This window comes from Pinus tabuliformis, chromosome 6, assembly GCF_031772625.1.
Source record: "Pinus tabuliformis cultivar Carrire ecotype Pingquan chromosome 6, CPIR1, whole genome shotgun sequence".
Lineage (NCBI taxonomy): Eukaryota > Viridiplantae > Streptophyta > Pinopsida > Pinales > Pinaceae > Pinus > Pinus tabuliformis.
Window position 1 is genome coordinate 342,710,729 of NC_142292.1, and position 22,295 is coordinate 342,733,023.

Consider the following 22,295-nt stretch of genomic DNA (forward strand, 5'->3'; position numbering starts at 1 on the left):
AGGCAATGTGGTGACTCTATCTGTACGAATAATCCCCTCAATGTGGTGACTCCATAAATTCAAATATAAATAACCAAGACTGTCAATGCCTATATAAGGCACTATGGAGTAATGTGGGGACCTAAATCCCAAGGATTGCAAAGATTACAAAGCCCATATCTAATTTTCTTCAGAAGGACCAGGAATGAGAGTGGAATAATTAGAGTAAGATGGCATTCAAGAAGATAAAGGATGCAATAGTAACAATGCCAATATTGGTGAGCCCTGATTACTCAAAGGACTTTCATATATTCTCATTTTCTTCCAAGGACACTATAGTAGGTGTACTGTTACAGAAGAATGATCAAAACATGGAGCAACCCATAGCATTTATGAGCAAGGCACTCAAGGATGAAGAGCTTAAGTATTCTACCATGGAGAAACAAGCATATGCTCCTATACAATCTCTGAAGCATTTCAGGAGTTATGCGGGCTATTCCAAGAAAGTAGCATATGTCCCACACCCACCTGTTAAGGAGATTTTGGCCCAGCAGGATTGTTTGGGTATCAGAGGAAAGTGGGTGTCCAGAATCCAAGAATATGACATGGAGATTAGGCCGACTAAATTGGTTAAGGGAAAAGGATTGGCCAAGATGCTTACAGAAGGGAATGAGAAGGCTTTAAGCATGAACGAAGAAGAAGGTGATCCAGAGATGGTATCTGCGGTGATGGAAGAGTTGGAGCAACATTCATGGTATTCAGACATTATTGACTATTTGAAGAACTTAACATGTCCAGATCATTTGGTTTATCACAAGAGAAGAGCTTTGAGGTTGAAAGCATCACGGTATTGTATGATTCAGGGAGGTTTGGATTGGATAAACCCAGAGGGTTTGGTCCTAAGTGTGTAGATGATGTTGAAGCTCAAAGACTGATGATAGAGTGGCATGCGGGTTTATGCAGAGGGAATTATGTAGCCAGAACTACATCTCACAATATTTTGAGGGTTGGATATTATTGGCCGACAGTGTTGGCTAATGTCCATAAGCTTGTGAGAGCATGTAAACCTTGTCAGTTATTTGCATGGAGGCAACATTTGGCAGCCTTACCTTTGCAGCCTGTGGTAGCAGAGGCACCTTTTAAGCAGTGGGGCCTGGATTTCATTGGTGAGTTCAAGGATAATTCTAGCAATGGTTTTTGATGGATCCTTACAGCCACAGACTCTTTTACCAAGTGGGTTGAGGCAATACCCACGAAGAGGGCAACCGAGAAAGTGGTAATGGATTTTTCAGGAAGATAATATAATCGCTAGGTTCGGTGTCCCAGCAAAGATTACAACAGACAATGCCAAGGCATTCATTTCAGCAGATTTATCTACCTTTTGTTTCAATTATGGCATTGTCCCATCCCAGTCATCCAACTATTACCTACAAGGAAATGGTTTGGCAGAGTCAAGCAACAATAATTTCATGGTTATAATCAAGAAGACTGTGGGTTACAACAAAAGGAATTGGGATAGAAAGATTGAATATGCTTTATGGGCATATCGAATAACGAAGAAACGAGCTACAGGGAAAAGACCATTTGAGTTGGTATACAGGATGAAGGTCACATTGCCCATTCATTTGAAGATCCCAGTGTATCAATTGTTGCAACATTTCACGTCAGATCAGGAAGCAGTTCAGGCAAGGGTTAACTAACTTGTTGAGCTCGATGAGAACAGATGGAAGGCATTCGATAACCTTGTTGAGAGTAAGGAGAAAGTGAAAGGTACATTTGATAGAAGGGCTCGTCCAAAGCCTCCCACACTGATATCATTGTATCCTAAATCAAATTCCCCTGTCAAAATTCCGTCTGCTCTTTATGCACAATTTGATTGGCCCCGTCTCTCACCCGTAGATCCATCGCCTTAGTTATGATTTTGTAAGCAACACTTAGCAGAGTAATTGGATGCCACCCCTTATAGTGTCTCTAAAGCATTCTTTGGAATAAGCTTAATCAATCCCCAGTTAAGGGTCTTTGTCAGACAACTTGTGGAAAAGCATAAAATACCAGGCCACAAAAGTAATCCCCTATGTTATGCCACATTGCCTTGTAGAATTCACAAGGCATTCCATCCATCCCAAGGGATTTCCCATTCTTAATCAAGCATAAAGTAACAAAAAACTCATCCTTCGTAAACTCCCTATCCAATCTGTCATGGTCGACAACCGAGAGCTTGTGTGGGACCACCCTGTAGCAATCATCCCTAGTAGCCACCACTGAATCTGACAAGATCACCAAACATACCTTGAATTTTAGTCGGATCCTCCTCTAGTGAACCATCAACTCTGCATAGACCAAGAACCCTGTCAGCTACTACTTTCTTCTTGAGAAAAGAAAAGAAGAACTTGGAGCCCTCGTCCCCCTCCTGAATCCACTGCAAATGGGCTCGAACCTAGGCTCCTCTGGCAATAGATTCCTCCTCTTTACGCACCACCAACTCCAACCGAGTTGCATCCTCCTGAAGAACAATGTTATGTAGATCCTCCTCCAGGAAGATATGAACCTCCTCCAGCTTCCTTCTAGCCTCGCGAAGCTCTCGTCTAGGCTTGCGGGCTATCATATGCCCCCAACCTCTCATGAACTTGACAGTTCTCCGAATAGAAACTTCCCACCACAACAACCAACCTCTATCCCCAATAGGCTGAGGGGAAATGTTCCAAACTAAATGCACCAGGGCATGAAAGTCAGGGGAATCCAAGTGAGAGACATTTAGCTTGTACAAAGACGAGGGATTCAAATCCACCACATGCCCCACTGAAATAGAAGTTTGAATGGGTATTTTATCTGACCCTGTAGCTTCAATCAACACATTGACTAGCCGCATATTCCTGGAAAAATCAATGTCATCCCGAGGACCATATACTCAGTCTAATCTTTCCTGCACCCTACCGGGAGAAAGAACAATATTTGGTCACGAACTATGGCCCGCCGGCACCACACTTCCAATTCTCTCATATCTGAGGCTGACCTATCTATAAAAAATAAAACATCTCTAGAAGTAGCCCCAAGTGGACTGAAGAAATGCCCCAATACAATTTCAGTGCTGCTAGACCCATGATTCTTCGAAGGTTGGCTGCTTACTTCAATTCCCTCCCTATCGGTTTAGTACCTAAAGTCCGTTGCCTTCTGATACAGTAGGAATTGAACCAACCAACCTTTTATAAATGGTGGATACAATAGGAATTGAACTGGATCGATCACTCACATTAATGCCAAGTACAGGCAGCGACCTGATCAACATCGGGTTCCACACAAGTTTCAAGTGGGCAACAAAGTCTGGTTGCATCTGTAGAAAGAAAGCCTTACAAGAGCCCATCAGAAGCTCAGGCCACTTCGATATGGTCCTTACACCATTACCAAGGTTGTGGAAAACAATGCTTTGGAGCACAACATTCCCCCATTCCTTGGCTTGCACCGAGTGTTCAATGTGGACCGCCCTCGACCATGCTTCCCACCATTACTGAACACATCAGAGATTGCAGAACAGCTCACCAGGGATCAAGTTCAGTAGAAGTTTCCCCATCTCATGGAGGAACTCAATGCAATGGGGACTATTGGTTCCTAAGGGGGGAGGAATGATACAGGTGGATTTTGGTGGCCACTTTCCTATCCCACTTGGACCCCCACAACTGTCTCTTTCAATTTTTTCAGTTTCCTTAATTGTAGCACAATTTACTATTTTTGGCATTTTTTCAGGGCCTGAACTTTAAAGCCGTTTTGAGGCCCTAAATGATTTTTTTTGGAAAAATTGGGACCAACATCAGTCATTGACCAATATTGGTCATTCAAAAGTTGTAGTCCTCAGATAGATCTTTCTTACGAAGTATTGTGCATGTCAAACAGAGATCGTATGCCAAAGTTACGACCCTGAGAAGTTGATGTACCAATTTACCCAAACTGGGCCCATAGTTTGGCGCTTCATCTCCTAGGGTTAGGTTTTTGGATCTTTAGGGTTTTCCATTGTTTCTCAACAATAAATAGGCCTTCAAGCCTCATTGTAACACAATTCAGAGGCATGTAGCCGCCACATCTCTCCTTAGAGATAAACTACCATCGCCCAAGATAGTTTATTTCCATTTCTGTTTGTAAGCATATTTTAGTATTTTACATTAATGAAATGAAGTGTTATTTCTACCGCATCTCTGTATTTATGGTTATATATGTAATTTTTTGTGTTCCTGTTTAAATCCGGATCAGTTAGGGCTTGAACTGGTCGAACCTTTGCAAGACCAGCCTCACAAATCCCGACGGCCTCCCATGGCAAATGAAAAGAAAGATGAAGGGGTAGGAGATCCTATCAAAATCCTGCTCGAAGAAGCCCTCAAGCGACAAAAGAACGCAATGATGGAAAACTTTACCCAGATCCTTCAGCGGCTACCCAGGGGCGACGCATCTACTTCTGACAGCTACTCTAGAAGCGCCACACCCTTTAAAGTACAAGTTAACTTTGACATTCCCATATTTGAGGGCTAGATAGATGAAAACAATATAGATAAATGGTTAAATATGCTAGAAGGATATTTTTCGTTCGTGATTTTTCCAGTAGGGAAAAAATCACTTTTTCACTTCTCAAAGCAGCTCCCCACGTCTAGGATTGGTGGGAAACCTACTGCAAGCAGAGGGATGAAAGTACAACCTCATTTTTTTCAGCCACACCTACTTGAAATTAATTCCGGGATATGCCATCAAGGAGTAGTACTACCCTGTCAGAAGCTATGAGGATAAATACATAAAGTGGACCATGCTGCGACAGGGAAGGGACCAAGACGTGCCAGAGTTTACCAACATTTTTCATACCCTTCGCACAAAGTTGGGTATCAAGGATTCTGAGTGGCATTTGGTACTAAAATACCGTGACTGCCTACACAGGTACATCCAAGACGAGATGGAGTTCCTGGACATCTCCTTGCTCGGCATGGTGTACCGATACGCTGCCAAGATCAAGCAGAAGTTTAAACAGAAGAAGCAAGAGTTTGGATCCACGAATCTGAAACAAGGGAAAGGCTTCCCCAAATCGCAAAACCAAGGACAAAGCCAAGACAGTGTGACCCAAGACAACCTGTCGAAGCCGCACTCATAACACAAGTGAGTGTCGGGCCAAGCAGTCACTGGTGGCTGAGTTGAAGGCTTCAAAATCAGATGCATGTTGCGACCCTAAGTTAGAACCTGAAAAGAAGAATGAAAAAGGGAAGCGGATCATTGATGCGAAGCCCACTGCCAATGTTGCCACCACCAAGATCTAGAAGAATGAGCCCGAAGATCTAGAGGAGGGAGGGCGTCTTTTCCACTCACAAATGTGGGTGAAGGGTTTTCTGTTGATACTCTTGGTGCCCATGCTTCCTTGATCAATTCACTAATTTCTGTATTGCTGTCCCATATTGAGCTGTATCTGAATGGAAGTGGTCCTTGATTTTCCATTTTGTCCGTAATTATTGCCATTGGTTTATGATCAGATGCCGTGGTATGTAAAAATTTTTATTTGACGGAGTTGTGCACTACTGCTATATTTTCTTGGACCAGAATTCTATCCAACCTTTCTTTAATGTTGCGTTTGCCCACTCTTTTGTTGCTCCAGGTATATTTTCCATTGTTTGGGGGGATGTCTATTAAGTTGTGCTGTTCCATTATCTCTTCCAGAGCATCCCTGGATGGGTCTGTGTGATATGTCCCTCCAAACTTTTCTTCTATACTTCTTACCAAATTTAAGTCTCCTCCTAGAATTATTTTCCCAACTTGTGTTTCTTTTAGTGCTTCCTTTATGGTGTCCCAACATTGCACTTTTTCCTTGTAGTGGTTGGGAGCATATATGTTTATGACATTGTACTTCTCTTTTGTGCTTATTTGCATTAGATACGTTTGTATCCAGTGCTGATCTTTTTTGTTGTTGTATCAATTCCCAGATTCCTTTCTTCCATATTGTGCAGATTCCTCCTGACACTCCTATTGCCTGTATTGCTTCCCCTTCATAATTTTTGAATTTAATATTTTTAGTTTCATGGCTATTTTTTTGGTCTCCTGAATTATAAGAATGTCTGGATTTTCTTTTGCCAGAATGTCTCTTGTGGCATTTTATTTAAAGGATGATCCCATTCCTCGGCAATTCCAGGAGACCACTATCATTATTTGCTTGTTGGGTGGTGCAAGGGTCCTTTCCCTCTTTGTTGGTTTTTTTCATTGTTTCCTGTGTTCCTTCCCAAGAATGTTTCCATAGGTTGTTGTGTTCCTAATGCCATTTCCTTTGCTGTTGCTTCATCCCTCAGCTCTTTATTTGACTTTCTTCCTGCTTTATTTTGGTATTCTACATTTGGAAGTGTTTCCTTTCACTGATTTCTTGTTAGAATTCTGTCTACCGAGGGAGGGGGAGGAGAATGGGTGTTTGAGATCAGAGGGGATGAGTGCAGAATATCTCTATGCATGAGTGTTGTGTGTACCTTTATTTTTGCATGGGTTGTGTTGTTTAATGGACTGGTTCCGTGGATGGGTTGTGTGAACCATCTTGCCCCCACATCAGGGGGAACGAATCTGTCTGTTCGAGTAAGTATTCTATTGGGCCCACCCTTAAGAGCGAATGCAACCCCGCGTTACCCGATCATTGTGTAGCCACTCTGTTCCCACCCCAACAGTAATGCATCAATGTGATTGTATATTGGCACATTTCCTAAGCTTCTCACTTCCCTGCCTTAGAAGAATATGCAAGGTTATACCTGAAAAAAGAAGCCTTAAGTAGTTGATCTAGTTCTTTATGATGAGCGCGATCATGATCAAGATGAAAATGCTCGTGATCCCTTAGTTCAAGGATAGATCACCAGTGGTTTGAGCCACTTATTTGAGAGCCCCCCACCCTTTCTCTCTTTCTATTGATCCAGCAGCAACAACAGATCCATATGTCATAAAATCAGATCCAGTGAAGGCAAGCTCAAGGTGTTAAGACATGGCAGCTCGCTTGGAAAGGTTCTATGGATCACTCAACCTTGTTCGACTGGATGGGTATGGATGTTATAAACCTTTTGGATGCATGGCTACACTCACAATGTATTCTGAACACACGTTACACAAGTTTTCATTCGATGATCGTTTGTTATGGGTTAAAACCGTTTGGGATGGCCTTTTCAACCTTCTAGATGGATGTCTCAATAAATTGGGATAACCTACCTCTGCACTCTGAAATTTTCAATATCCACGTTCACATTGTCATCTTGATAAGCAACCTTTTAGTTAGCTCTAAAATTGAGCACAAGGTTATCCCTATTGGATTGGACCAATACTTACCCCTAACTACTTTCTATCTAAGTGAGGACCACTATTCTCTATTTACTAATGAGATTATGCAATAATCAATTCCTCTAAGCACTTGGCTAAGCTTATCCATTAAGCTATCTTTCTATTTTGTTTATTCCAGTGTTGCAGGGGAGCGCACCCCCCCGGCCCCGATCCTGCTCCCAATCCGCGCTTCGGACGGGAGTGACTCGGGAGCTGGTCGGGAGCACGCTCCCTAAATTTTTTTTGCTCCTTTCCTTTTCGGGAGCATTTTTCCTTTTTTGCAATTTATTTTTTGTAGTAATGTTCGAAATACAATTTTTTTTAAAGAAAAAAATAATTTTTGAGGGGGGCAGCTTAATGATCAAGTCTATCCCTAGTATTGATATGTTATTCATGGTAATGTTAAATTCTTAAAGTAAAAGTGACATTCTCCTTAATCTTCGTTTTCATCCTTTTACTTAAATTTTTAACATTACCATGAAATGACTCAGGATGTTTGAGAGTGGTTCCGGCCTCATTGGATTTCATATGGAGAAAGTACAATTTTAGATTTCATTCAAAATTCAGCAGACTTATCAGTTTTTCAGGATTTCAGGATTGGGGGATTGTAATGTTTCCATTGAATTTTGTCATGTATTAGGGTATGGAACTTGACATATTTAATAAAGAGCACCATCCCTCTATGTACCTTGATATTAGTGACATTGGATGTCGAACTCCTCAATCATGACCCTCCTAAAAATGTACGCATCACTTAAACAAAATCTTGACTTGACATGCTATGCTTTTTCTATCTTATGTTAATGCTTAGAGGGTGATATTAATGACAAAGATCCCTATACAGATACAGAGGTAATGAAAAAGATACCTCTGGATATTAATGCTTAAAGGGTGATATTAATGACAAAGATCTTGATTTTCCAACAAGACTAAAAAATTAGACATTTCTCATGGTGGCAAGAGGCCCAAGCATAAGAAATAGATAATAGATTTACTTCTCTTTTCTAGTTTCTAGTAGTTTTTATAACTATTGACTCTTCCATATTTATTATGATATTGTTTTAAACAATATATGACAATTTAAGTTTGAAGTTGGCAATTATAACTCATTAGTAATGAATTATGAATATGATGCTTCATGAAGGTTGAAAGTTGTTTCATTTCATTTCATTTCATGTTAGATATTATTTTTTGTAATGGTTACACTTAGCTTACAAGTACAGCTTTGGTGATCGATGATGATAAATGTTGTATATTGAATTTTGAAAGCTTGAAACTTTAAGATTGATGAATCATGAGACTCAATATGTTGTATGTTACTATGTTACTAACTTGTGGGACGTGGTTGATGAAGATTATAACTTCTAGATGATTGTTGTTGTATGGTTCAATCTATGTTTATTTATTTATTTTTATATCTAATTCATTATTCTACATGTTTTTGTTGACATATATGTATCAAAATATAAATATATATATATATTATATAAAAAACGCTCCGGGATTCGCTCCCAAACCAGGGGCTTCTGAAAATGTCGCTCTCGCTCCCGTTTTCGCTCCCGCTCCCCACTTTCACTTCCGCTCCCAAGTAACACTAGTTTATTCCCTCAATCGCATCCTCACCACCGATTGACAAGAGAGTCGGTCCCAACTAGTTCGAGAGAGAGAGTTGTTCCCTGCCAATTAGAGAGAGCCAACGAGTTAGTCGAGCATGCTTTCGCATCCTCTCCCTTATGGTCCAGAGTTAAAAAGCATCATGACTTGAATACTTGCTTGCCCTGATCAACCCTCTCATTTTGAATTGAGGGGAAGAAATGAAAATGACAGAAAAGCATAATGACATATATAATGATATATATCTTTGTATACGATATTATGGTAGATCAATTCTGTCCGTTCGGGAAAGGTTGTTCCTTCCCCTCACTCAGTTCGGCAGAGCCTGTTTATTTCCTATGAACGTACCTCTCCTGTTGTCGAGAGTTCGGCTGGCTCACCCTCACCCAAGGCGGTCGAGTCATTTAACGTACCTCGTCCCTCGATCTCCCGATGGTCAATTCTTTAGGCTCGTACCTCTCCTTACTCGACTTACTTACCGGGTGAAAATGAGAGGTTTGGACCTTATCTTCAAAGGTCCTTTCAGGCGGGCGGTAAGGTCGGTCCTGCCCTTCTAACGATAACGAAGGTCTGTCTTTCCTTCATGGTCGAGGTCCTTCTTTATGGTCGAGCGTGTCCCACCCCCTCAAATCTATTCTCAGACAGAATATTCAGACGTTACACTCTAGCCTAGCGTTTACTTACGAGCATGTAAAACCTACTCCGATAAATATAGGGGGGAGGTAGCTCAGCGGCATACCCGGTGATTTCATAGCCAGTAGAGAAGGATAATACCCGTTGAATGAATGGGAAAGGGCGGTGGCTCAGCCTCATCTGTCTCTAAGTGAATCAATATTAGCGACCAGGCGATAAGATCATTTGATTGCTTCCGAACCTGGAACCAATAGCGATCATCGAACCTTCCCTCTCCAACTAGCGATCGAACCAACCGTTCCTCTCCTACCAACGGTGAATTAATTAATTGAAAAGGGGGGTAGCTCAGCATCATATCCGGTGATTTCATGGGCAGTAGGGAAGGATAATATAATATCATATCTTCTATCCCGGTTCATTCCTGGAAAGGGCGGGAAAGAGAAGGGAAAGACTGTCCCTTTCAGAAGGTAAAAAAGTAATTGCTCCCACACCCTGGGGCAGGGGGACCACCCTAGAAGATTTAGTACTACTTACTGCCAGCGGGGCGGGGATGGATCTCGGTAAGCACCCAACGAACGCACGATAGCCCACCCCTCATTCAGTACTTTTACTGCTTCATTCACTACGCAACCTGCTGAGAGCCAACCTTCACTATGGAACCTGCTTCACGATAAGCCCTATGCCCCGCTAAGTGCCCTTCAGTAAAGACAGGCAGGCAGGCCCAGTGCTTCCCGTCGTCTTTCGTGCGAGCCAAAGTACTTCATGCATTATATATGTGCATTAACCCATAGACGGATTCATTATTGGAGGCAGAGGCGCGAAGCCCTAGTTTTACTTTTCTCCAGGGAGCGTTCGACCGCTACACTGAATTGTGAATTTGTGGAAGAAGCACTCACTCGTATGGGCCAGGCACAAGAATTATTTGTGGATGGGATGGATCAATGGTACCGCTCTTACTTGAATTGAGAGCTAGTTGGAGGGTGGGGTCTAAAGAATAACCATCCATCAAAACGTTAGAAAGAAGAGTCCCATATAACACTGAAGGTGAGGGGGGTATCAAGAATATAGCATGTGTGTCGTTCATGTCATAACTGTAATTCTTTGTAATCTATGAGATTAAAAATTCTGGGTTTGGAAGGTGAGGTGGAGTAAAGGTAAATAGCAAAAGTCAAAGTGCAAACCCACAAAGCATTCCTCCCTCAAGGAAGTGGTTTTTTCGATTGCTTGCTCAGCAGGGTTAAGTAAGTGTTGGTTCGATTGAATCAATTCTAGTTGCTTCTTGTTTTGGTTGCTAGATCGGTCACACAAACTATCCCACCCATCAAAGCATACCCCATTAAACAACCATACCTAGGTCACCATCAAACCATGCCACATCGAAAAAAGCATGGTATGGAATGATTGACACTATGAATCACACCTACTGTGAGCGACGACATCGCATTCATTCATCGAACCACCATATGTGAGAGGAGAGATGATGTGCACCATGTCTTCACCCCAAGGAAAGGGAGTTCAAGTTGTTACCAGACAAGCATAATGATTGAGCCAGGATGGCATCAGATGAGATAAAAGATGGACCCATGTTCCCAACATGATACGCGCTACATCGACCCAACACGGTACGGAATGATCGATGACATTGTGAATGAATCACACCCACTTGTTGATCGATCAAACTTGCTGCGAAGGTATCTTGCTGACTTATGATAACCAGACCTAGGGATGCGAAAACCTCAAGTCCACAGTTGGTGCGTCACCCAGTGGAACCTGATGCTGCATCATGGTTCATTCTCTCTGGAAAGTATATATAACTTATTGCTCTTCATTCAAAAAATAGGTTGAATTCTCCTTAAAACTATATTGTTCAATTCCATGATGAATAATTGGTTATAATTAGGGTAGCTAGCGAGAGAGGCTCGCAAGTGAGGGATGATCTCCAAGCAAGATGTGAAAAAGTCAGGGGTGCTCCAAAGTGTAGTGCAGGTGAGAAATAGGTATAGAGGAAGGGAGGTCAGGTAATGTAGGAAGGCAAGACCAAAGGGAATAGAAAGAGTCTCGCTTCTATTACCTAAGAATTGAATAGATGCCTAAGAATTAAATAGATAAGCCATGTGGCTGGTGAATCATAGATAAAGGAATGTAATTGTAGAAAAAGAGAATCCAGATAGGGATAGGGTCGGAGACAAAGCTATCGGAGACGTAGCTATCGTAGCTAAAGGTGATCAATCCCTTCAGTCAATAATCAATATCCTTCATTATTTTCAAGGTGATTAGGTTCATTGTGATTAGGTTTTATATATATTTTTAGGAAATAAAAGAGACATTATTAGGTGATACATATCTGTGTAAAGTCTCGTCTGTTCAAGTCTGTGTTCATAGCCCAGCAAAGTTCTTAGAGTTAATAGCCCCCATTCATTATTAGGTACTTTGATTTCCCCACAACTAGCATTTTTCCCAAAGAAATCCACGTCACACTTACCAAACATAGTGATTAGCAAGATCGTAACACTTGCAAAGTCAAGATAGAGATTTAGGCGATAAACAATAATGAAGAAAGGCAAGCTACGACTCCCTAAGGAAGGACAGTCTAATACATCTATCATGGTTGGTATTAAGTCTCTTAGGTATTTAGTCTTTCGATGAAGTTTTGTGGTTTTCTCAGGTGATATGTTGCTCGAAGTGATTGAAGTGAGAGGCTGGCGTAGTGATCAAAGTGAGGTGAGGCAATTGTTTCCGTACATTATTTTTTATAATTGTGTCTCATGGTCTCAAGGTATCTAGGTATATAGGTTGGAAGGTTGGAGGATATCTAGGTATTTTTTCGGCCCAATAAGAAAAATATCTTTCATGCTAGTTTCGATAGTTTTTGATATCACGTTCTCTGGTTGGAGAGAATCAATCTGCCTATTTTGTCAGGTTCTCCCCATCCTTTTCAGGGGAACCATCCCATAAAATTCCCCACACACTAGCATTGGGCTCTAATGCAATCCTTTTTATAAAGTCTCATGCCTTCACAAGATGCCTAGTTCGTCCAAGAAGGTCAACCATACATGGATAGTGCTTCACCTTAGCGATGACAAGATAAGATTTGGTCATTGAATCAAAATATTTTCATGCCTTATCCAGAAGCCCTCCATGACTGGACACACCTTGCAGATGAGCAGATGCACCCAGTAATCTTTAAGACCAGATAAGATTCCTGTTAAATTGGAAACTAGGGCCAAAATCCATGTGGGTCAGCTTATTTATGGAAGCTGATATTTTTATTGGATCCCTCTCATCGAGAGGTGCAGGATTGATCCAAAGATCATCCGATTCTAATAAGTATTTATGGAGATAAGAATTTATTTCGATTATGTAATTATTATCAAGCCAACTAGCTCTTACGTAGGCTTAGGAAGCCCAAATGTCATGTCTATTCATCACCTACGTTTTAGTATAAATTGAAGAGGACTTGAGGTCATTTGGACATACACATTCTTCATGTGTTCTCCTCTCCACGTCTTGGGTTTTTGGAGAAGGAGAGACACTAATGAAGGATGCCCTAAGATGATGCCCTGATGTACATGCTGGAAATGGAGACACTTAGCCACAGATCTAGGAAGACATTTACATGTTGGAAAACAATGAGGATGTGTGCTGGTTAAATGCAGTCAAGGCATGGACCACACACGCTAGATGATATGTAGTTCACGTGATGTGATATGGTTCATATATGCAGTTCATAAAAGATGTGATATAGTGGATTCAACGCTGTAATGAAGGACGTTGGCAAATGAATACATGTTGGGCATAAATATTAATACGTAAGCATGGTTCATGGGGACAGTCATAGCCTATTGTGACACTCATCCCTAGCTGCAGGTCAAGCCCTCATCATAGCACAAGGAGAAATATATGCAGCACACAGTCAAGGTAGCAAGGTAAGGATGAAACACAGTCATACATTGGAACGCAGTCATGTAAACGCAGTCATACATTGGAACGCATACATATGCAACACAATCTTATACATGAAACACAATCATTGGAACGCAGTCATGTAAATTCAGTCATACATTGGAATGCATACATGTCAATGCTGGACAGTCATATACTTATATAAACGCTGGATGCTGGGCAATAATGTAATCACTGGATAGTCTTATATATACGCTGCATCATGGTCTTATATATACGTTAGAGTCATGGTTATATATATGCTGGGCAGTCATACGCTGGTCAGCAAGACAAGGGTGCCACTATCATCAAGCCGCAGTGATGAAGAGGTAAACACAGTCATGGTATTGGAGGAATACCAATATGCTATGTTTAATGGGATTGCGTGGAACTACAACCTAGCTGCTTTGCTAGGCTGCAAGCCATAGCAAGAAGCTAAGGCTGATATCAACAGAAGCAAATTGTTGCAACATGATGAAGCAACAAGAAGGAAATGGCAGCAGCATGGTGAGCAACACTATGAGATCATGTGCATGGGCGGTACAATGATACATTAGTAGGGGCAACAACATGATGATGGATAAGATCATGGACATGGGCAGCATGATGATAATCATGATTAGTGCAGCATGGTACTGTATGCAGTGGTGAAACTAGAGGACCAGATGCAGCATGATGATAGGTATTAGTTGAAGCAGAATGTCTTCAACTGATCTCATCGTTATGGGAGATGATCTATGCCCAAATATAGACAAGTCAAAGTGTTGACTTCTGTTGTAAATGTACTATCTCTCTCTCTCTATTTCTCTGCTGAACTTTGAAGATAAAAGAAGATTTGATCAAAGGGTTTCCCCACACATTGTGGGGTTTGTCCCTGGCTCGCACCACATCTTATGTCCTCTTGTCTTGGCATGTTTTATGTGATTTATATTTATGTTCTATCTGCAGTTTAACTTAATGCTGATGTGATTGCTAACCATGAAAATTTAAATAAATTGCTTTAGCATAGAACGTACCCAAAACTTAACATGGGATTAGAGCTGAGGTGAAGACAATGCCCAAGCAAGAGTGAAAGAGCAATCACCGAAGATAGTTGGGACAAGACAAAAGGATCAATGGGTTCTTCACAATTCACTTAGGGTGAAGTCGAAGCAGATCATATTATCGGAATGGTGCAGCAAAACTTTTGATGCCATACCTAAAGATCACTTCATTGGGAAGTTCAGATCTAAGGGTGGAACGAAAGGTAGATGTCTTGGTTATGAGTTCGGCCCTTAAGTGAAGGAGTGTGCAAATGGTAGAGATGTAGGTCATCAAGGAAATGGCCGACTCTCAAAGGAAGCAAGGAACCCTAGGAATGGAAGTCGAAGGTTTTAAGGTGGCATTCATCGATGGAAAGGTACATGTTTGAAAATAGAGTTTTCAAAGATGATTTTGAGTTCATGGTTGTATTAAGTTACAAGAAGTCCATTTCTGTGAGTTAGATGGTGACAGGGAAGCCTGAATTCAAAAGGAGCATGAAGGTACATGTTTGAGATGTACCGAAGGAAAATCTTATAAGGGGACCATTCCCCTCATGCCACAGGTACATAGGTTTGGAACAACCCGAGAAGTTTGATTCATGATCGGGAATCTCATGCATGCAGGTGATAGAAAGCCCTCTATGGCTTGAAGCAAGACACCCCGAGCATAGTATGAGAGGATTAGTAGCTGTATGATGAAGCTGAGATTCACTAGGAGTGAAATCGATCCAAACCATCCGAAGGTTGTGGATGACAGACCTCTCATACCGACACCTATGTCTGATAGGTGCAGACCCTCTCATTTATAGAAGACAGAGGGAGTTGGACCAAATGCAGAAAGATAAACTGCTATCCTGTGACTACCTCGAGGATCTTAACTTTCAGAAGTTATATGGTAGTGATGACGGACCAGATTTGGGAAATGCCTCTGATTTTCAAAAAAAAAAAAACTCATTTGCGTTGATGTGCTTGGTGAACCTCCGTCTGAACATATGTTTTGCAGTTAGTATTGTGAGCTCATATTTGGTTAAGCCTCACTAGATTGGTGCCAAGAATCTTCTAAGATGTCTTCAAGACACAATCTCTCATGGATTGAGATACACTGTCGGAAATATGAAACTGCATGATTATTCGAATGTTGATTAGGAAGGTAGTGTGGAGGATCACTGGAGCACTTCTTAGTGTTGTTTCTCTTTGCATTCTACTTCGATATAATGGATGAGCAGGAAGCAGAAGTGGGTTTCCATAAGCACCGCCAAGACTGGATACATAGCTACGAGTATGATCTCGTATGAAGCTGCCTAGTTGGGGAAGCTCTTAAGTGAGTTGTTTGAACACATACCACTATGATTCTCTATAACAACCAGAGGTGGGATTCGATTATTGAGGAATCCCATATTCGTCAGCAGATAGACATCATCTGGGATATGGTAAGTCGATGAGCAAGGAGGCTTCATCACATTAAGATGATGTACAGGTCTCTACACTTTGTCAGAGCCCCAGGGAAAGATCAAATTTGTGATTTTCCTGAATGACTTGGAGTCGTCGAGAGACCTTTTTAAAAGGGTCTTGCATGTTGCATAATTGAGCTCTAGGAGCTCTGGGGGCTTGTGGTTCTTACTGGAGAAACATACGACCACAGGGTGACTCACCCTCCCCTAGTGGTGTGCACTGGAACAAGATGATTCGCTCTCTTGTGGGACAAGATGATTCACTCTCTTGTGGAACAAGATGATTTTCTCTCCTGTCTAGCAGGATTGATGTGTTCTCCTATGAGGCTTGGATTGATGTGTTCTCCATGGCGATTGTAGTAGGATTGATGTGTTCTCCTATGAGGCATGGATTGATGTGTTCTCCATGGCGATTGTAGCAGGATTGATGTGTTCTCCTATGAGGCGTGGATTGATGTGTTCTCCATGGCGATTGTAGCAGGATTGATGTGTTCTCCATGGCGATTGTAGCAGGATTGATGTGTTCTCCTATGAGGCATGGATTGATGTGTTTTCCATGGCGATTGTATCAGGATTGATGTGTTCTCCTATGAGGACGGGATTGATTAAGTTCTCCTGTCGAGACATCCTACCCATACAGTCTAGGACTCATGGGAAGTACCTCTCATCTGATCAATGAGTAGGGAAATGAAGTTAGGGACCATAGTAGTACCGATGGACGCATCGTTGTATCTACTGTACTCCCTATGCTAGGATGACCTCCATTGATCTGGGATCAATGATACTGGTCTGGGACTAGTGGTAGGAGTGGTACCTACTATGACGCTAACTTCCGGTCGGTTGAGATTGGTCTGGGACCAGTGGTATGCACTCTGAGACTGACTTCGGGTCAGTGGAGAATGGCATGAGACATTCTCGACCAATTCTTCTTCTTCATAGTTCAGCAGAGCTAAGTTGAGTAGAGCAGAGCAGAGCCAGCAGAGTTGAGCAGAGCAGAGTAGAGCTGAGCAGAGCAGAGCAAGCATAGTTGAGTAGAGCTGGGTATAGCAGTGTAGGGCACTGATGGCAGAGATAGTACAGTCGGACTTATGGATCAATGGATGGAGTTCTCCCTAGTTGAGAGGGACTGTTAACTTGGAAACTAGGGCCAAACTCCATGTGGGTCAGCTTATTTATGGCATCTGATATTTTTATTAGATCCCTCTCGTCGAGAGGTGTAGGATTGATCCAAAGATCATCCAATTCCGATAAGTATTTATGGAGATAAGAATTTATTTCGATTATGTAATTATTATCAAGCCGACTAGCTCTTACGTAGGCTCAGGAAGCCCAAACGTCATGTTTATTCATCACCTATGTTTTTGTATAAATTGAAGAGGACTTGAGGTCATTTGGACATACACATTATTCATGTGTTCTCCTCTCCACGTCTTGGGTTTTTGGAGAAGGAGAGACACTAATGAAGGATGCCCTAAGATGATGCCCTAATGTACACGCTGGAAATGGAGACACTTAGCCATAGATCTAGGAAGACATTTACATGCTGGCAAACAATGAGGATGTATGTTGGTTAAACGCAGTCAAGGCATGGACCACACACACTGGATGATACGCAGTTCACGCGATGTGATATGGTTCATATATGCAGTTCATAAAAGATGTGATACAGTGGATTCAACGCTGTAATGAAGGACGTTGGAAAACGAATACGCGTTGGGCATAGAGATTAATACGTAGGCGTGGTTCATGGGGATAGTCATAGTCTATGGTGACACTCAGCCCTAGCTGCAGGTCAAGCCCTCATCGCAACACAAGGAGAAATATACGCAACACATAGTCAAGGCAGCAAGGTAAGGATGAAACGCAATCATACATTGGAACGCATACATATGCAACACAATCTTATACATGAAACGTAGTCATTGGAACACAGTCATACATTGGAAAGCATACATACGTAACATAGTCTTATACATGAAACGCAGTCATTGGAACACAGTCATGTAAACGCAGTCATACATTGGAATGCATACATGTCAACGCTGGATAGTCATATACTTATATAAACGCTGGACACTAGGCGTTAATGTAATCGCTAGATAGTCTTATATATACACTGCATCATGGTCTTATATATACGCTAGAGTCATGGTTATATATATGCTGGGCAGTCATATGCTGGTCAGCAAGACAGGGGTACCACTATCATCAAGCCGCAGTGATGAAGAGGTAAACGCAGTCGTGGTATTGGAGGAATACCAATACGCTGTGTATAATGGGATTGCATGGAACTATAGCCTAGCTGCTTTGCTAGGCTGCAAGCCATAGCAAGCAGCTAAGGTTGATATCAACAGAAGCAAATTGTTGCAGCATGATGAAGCAACGAGAAGGCAGTGGTAGCAGCATGGTGAGTAGTACTATGAGATCATGTGCATGAGCAGGGGCAGCAACATGATGATGATGCACATTAGTTTGAGCAGCATTATGATGGATAAGATCATGGACATGGGCAACATGATGATAATCATGATTAGTGCAGCATGGTGTTGTATGCAGTGGTGCAACTAGAGGACTAGATGTAGTACGATGATAGGTATCAGTTGAAGCAGAATGTCTTCAACTGATCTCATCATTATAGGAGATGATCTATGCTCAGATCTAGACAAGTCAAAGTGTTGACTTCTGTTGTAAATGTACTATCTCTCTCTATCTCTCTCCCTTTCTCTACTGAAATTTGAAGATAAAAGAAGATTTGATCAAAGGGTTTCCCCACACATTGCGGGGTTTGTCCCTGGCTCGCACCACATCTTGTGTCTTCTTGTCTTGGCATGTCTTCTGTATTTTATATTTATGTTCTATCTGTACTTTAACTTAATGCCGATGTGATTGCTAACCATGAAAATTTAAATAAATTGCTCTAGCATAGAATGTACCCAAAACTTAACAATTCCAGGTGGTATTAAAAGCTCGCTCTTGAAAACGGTCATATCCTTTCGATAATAGAGTCAGGAGGCTTACGGTCTGAAGTTCATAATGTGCTCAACTGAATTTCCATCTATTGGTAAGGGGGGGGGATGCACCTGAAAGCATTTACCTACTTGCCTCTTCCATAGATGGAAGGAAGGAAGGGGTGTGTAACTCAGGTATGGAAGGGACTTGCCGATATTTGAAGGGTTGCACCAGAAGTAACCACCATGTAGGTTGGATGCTTTCTATATGACTTAGCCTTACATGCTCGTAAGTTAAGGTGTGACTCTTAGGCGGTATGCCTGGCGATTGAGTTTCATGCATGGTTGGAATATCAAGTGAAAATAAGAAGGGAAAGGAAGGGTACAAGACCTTGCATTGGAATGACATTGATTTCACCCAAAAAGAATCACAAATATGGTATGACATAATCTCATAGGTAATGCGAAATATCAAATCCCTAAAGATATGAAACTTGGACAACAAGCAAGGCCTAGTGAAAGAGATGACTTGGTTGATGAGCAAGGCCAAGTTACTTTTCTTCGTATGATACCACTATGAAGGAAGGTGGGCTCTGCTCTACGTGTTGGATTTTGAAACCGTGCATGGTGAAATCGAGCCAAAAACAAGCCGCCGATCCGCCAGCATGGAATAATGAGAGTTGAAAACGAGAGATCATGTTGGTGCTGGTGTTCCCTCGAAAACTCTCTTTTTTTCCCACCAACTTCCTAACCTCCAATCTACGTTGTTAAAGGGCAGAATGAGCTAATGGGTGGTACGTGCCACTCATGCATTTCGGCCGTCGTAGCGCTGCACTCGCTCCAAGGTGCGTTCAAAGAGAGGAAAGGCTTCCTAGATAGGCTAACTTACCAGAAATATCACTTCTGTCATCCATAGGGGATGATCTGTCGCAGGTAGTTCTCCTTTCAGAAAGAAATGTTGGCTCTGTTCTTGGTAACACACAACTATGTTGCATGACGCTGGAAAAATGAAGAACCTCCATAGCTGGGTGTATATATGGAGTTCAGATTGATACTTGATCCTTGAGATGAGAGAGCCTTGTTCCAACCTCCCTTCAAGCACGCTTGAGTAGAACGTGCTAACGACGGGGTTGACGAGGTTCATGTTATTCGATAGGTTATCACCAACTATGGGGATAACCAACCCAGTTGTGCCACCAACGACCTTTGTAGCGCACTCATGAAGGTGCAAGTTTGAAGGGAAAGGCGAGACCCGAGAGACCGCTTTGGGGTGTGTTAGAGTCGGTCTTGAGCCCTCCATCAGTGATCAAAACTCTTTGCATTTGCATAGGTAGGTGTCTCATCAATGTCATGTTTTGCATTCCATTAGGCATGCCATAACCCTGATGGAGGAGCTGGTGTCTTTGTGCCCCTCTTGGCATTGTTGGATCAGGTCATATCAGTCATTAAGATCTTTCAAAACTTGTCTTGTTTTGTCTTGAAGTCAATTCCTAGGTCTAGGGTTTTGGTCATTTATCTCTGGAAGGTCATGTCTCTGAAAGTTCATAAGTGGTCAGCAAGCCAGAGGGAGGATTGTAAAGTTGTTTCTTTGATATTTTTATCTTGTACAGTTCATTTTCACCTTGGATTTAAAAACTCTGTTTTTTAAACCCAAGGTCATTTTAAATTTTTGTAAAAAGTGATGAAATTTCAAAAAGACTTCAAAAGGGCAGCAGTAACCCTGGTCCCCTTGCCAAGATCCCTCAGATGATCTCCCTGCAAAAAGAATCAAGTCAAAGCACTAAAAGAGTCAATTTCAGAACAAAGGAAGCCAAAAAGTCAGTTTTAAAAAGTGTCAATGAGAGAACTTTAGAAAGTGGGTTTGAGCATGAAATTTTTTCAAATGAAACCTATAAACACTCAATCTCCCTCCTTTTACTCTCATTGTGCATCCAAGGCATTGAGGAGTGAGAGTGAGCAAACATTCAAGAGTTTGGGCAAAGTCTGGTCGAATTTGGGCTCAGGACAGGCGCGCGACCCGTCAGGCCAGGCGCACGACCCGTCAGGTGTGCGCGACCCGTCAGCGCCATTTCCGCAATGTATTTTGTAACGTGCGCGACCTGTCAAGCGCGCGTGACCCGTTGGGCGTGGCGCGCGACCCGTCAAGGTTTCCCCTGCAAATTCAATTCGAAACCGTTCAAACTCCCTCAAATCTTCAAGATTGTTCGAGGTAGGCCCTCTACACTTCAGTTTGGTGGTTGGTTATGATTGATGACCCTCATGCTTGTGTTTAAAAGTTAAATTGTGCAAGTGGATGAAATTTCAAATGACTGTAATGTTTGGTTAAATGTGCTAGGGTTTGTGTTGTTTCAAGGTTTTTTCCCGTTGTAATTGTTTCCCTCCTTCCCCTTTCCACTCATATGTGTACTCATATCTAGCTTCCCATACTATTCCATAAATAAAATGCAAACCCTCCCCTCTCCCTAATCACTAAAAATACAAACCCTACCCCTCTCCCAAAGCATCAAAAAACTCAAACCCTAATCTTGCTGCACCATATGCATGTGTAAACACAAGAATTTGTTGGTGAATATGTAAAGAGTTTTGTAAATGATTCCCTATATCCTTGTTATGTACATGTATGCCTGTATATATGCAAATATTTGTTTGCAATGTATTCCCTAAATTCCCTGTTATTCATATATTCCCAATTCCTTGTGCAAGAGGTCCCTCCCCTAACATTTCCCTCATGTCATTGTCCCCTTGAAACAACATAGAATTCAACACTTTTACAAGCAGAAACAGCAGTACATTTTGTCCACTCTGCTCCTCAAACATGTCAGAAACCGAAACATATGAGCAGAGTGATGACCAAGCATCAGTGTCAGAGGTTGAGGTACAGAGGAGGCCACATAGAGGTGGAAAAGGTGGCCATCACAGGAGAGAGGAGCCTACTTCTTTGGCAGGTCTACAAGCTTGTCCTTTGGCAGTTTCTTGCTTTCAGTACATGTCCTGTTATGAGTTTTGTGAGAGGATCTCTTGGATTCAACATCACCGAGAGTTGGCCCGCCTCTTTGTCTTGCACTTGCATGAGGGACATGTTAACCTTGCTGGGGTGGATTTCATTTTGACACCCGAGATCATTGCACAGGCTACAGGGATTCCAAATGTCGGGGAAATTTGGAATAAGCGTAAGGTATTGGATACAGTTCACTTTGAGCCTTTTGTCCGGCCACCATTCATGAGACATTTGGCCAGTGTGTTTCCTTTCAGGTTCCTCCGGAGTCAGTATGCCCCCATGTTGAGACTCATTATGCATTATTTTACTTGTGAGGGCAGATTTTCACAAGTATATTCATATCACATTCGCCTCTTGATGCACTTCACTCGAGTGCGGATGATGAACATCCCGGTCTTCTTTT

The 22,295-nt window shown here is 42.0% G+C and overlaps 1 protein-coding gene across 1 annotated transcript; it reads left to right on the forward strand.

The window, feature by feature from the left end:
* The first annotated feature begins 209 nt into the window (after positions 1–209).
* Positions 210–1,679, forward strand: LOC149258700 (uncharacterized). Its single transcript, XM_089429308.1, has 3 exons — positions 210–846; positions 1,008–1,145; positions 1,306–1,679. The coding sequence occupies exons 1-3, from the start codon at positions 210–212 to the stop codon at positions 1,677–1,679; spliced, it is 1,149 nt and encodes a 382-aa protein (XP_089285434.1).
* The last annotated feature ends 20,616 nt before the right edge of the window (positions 1,680–22,295 follow it).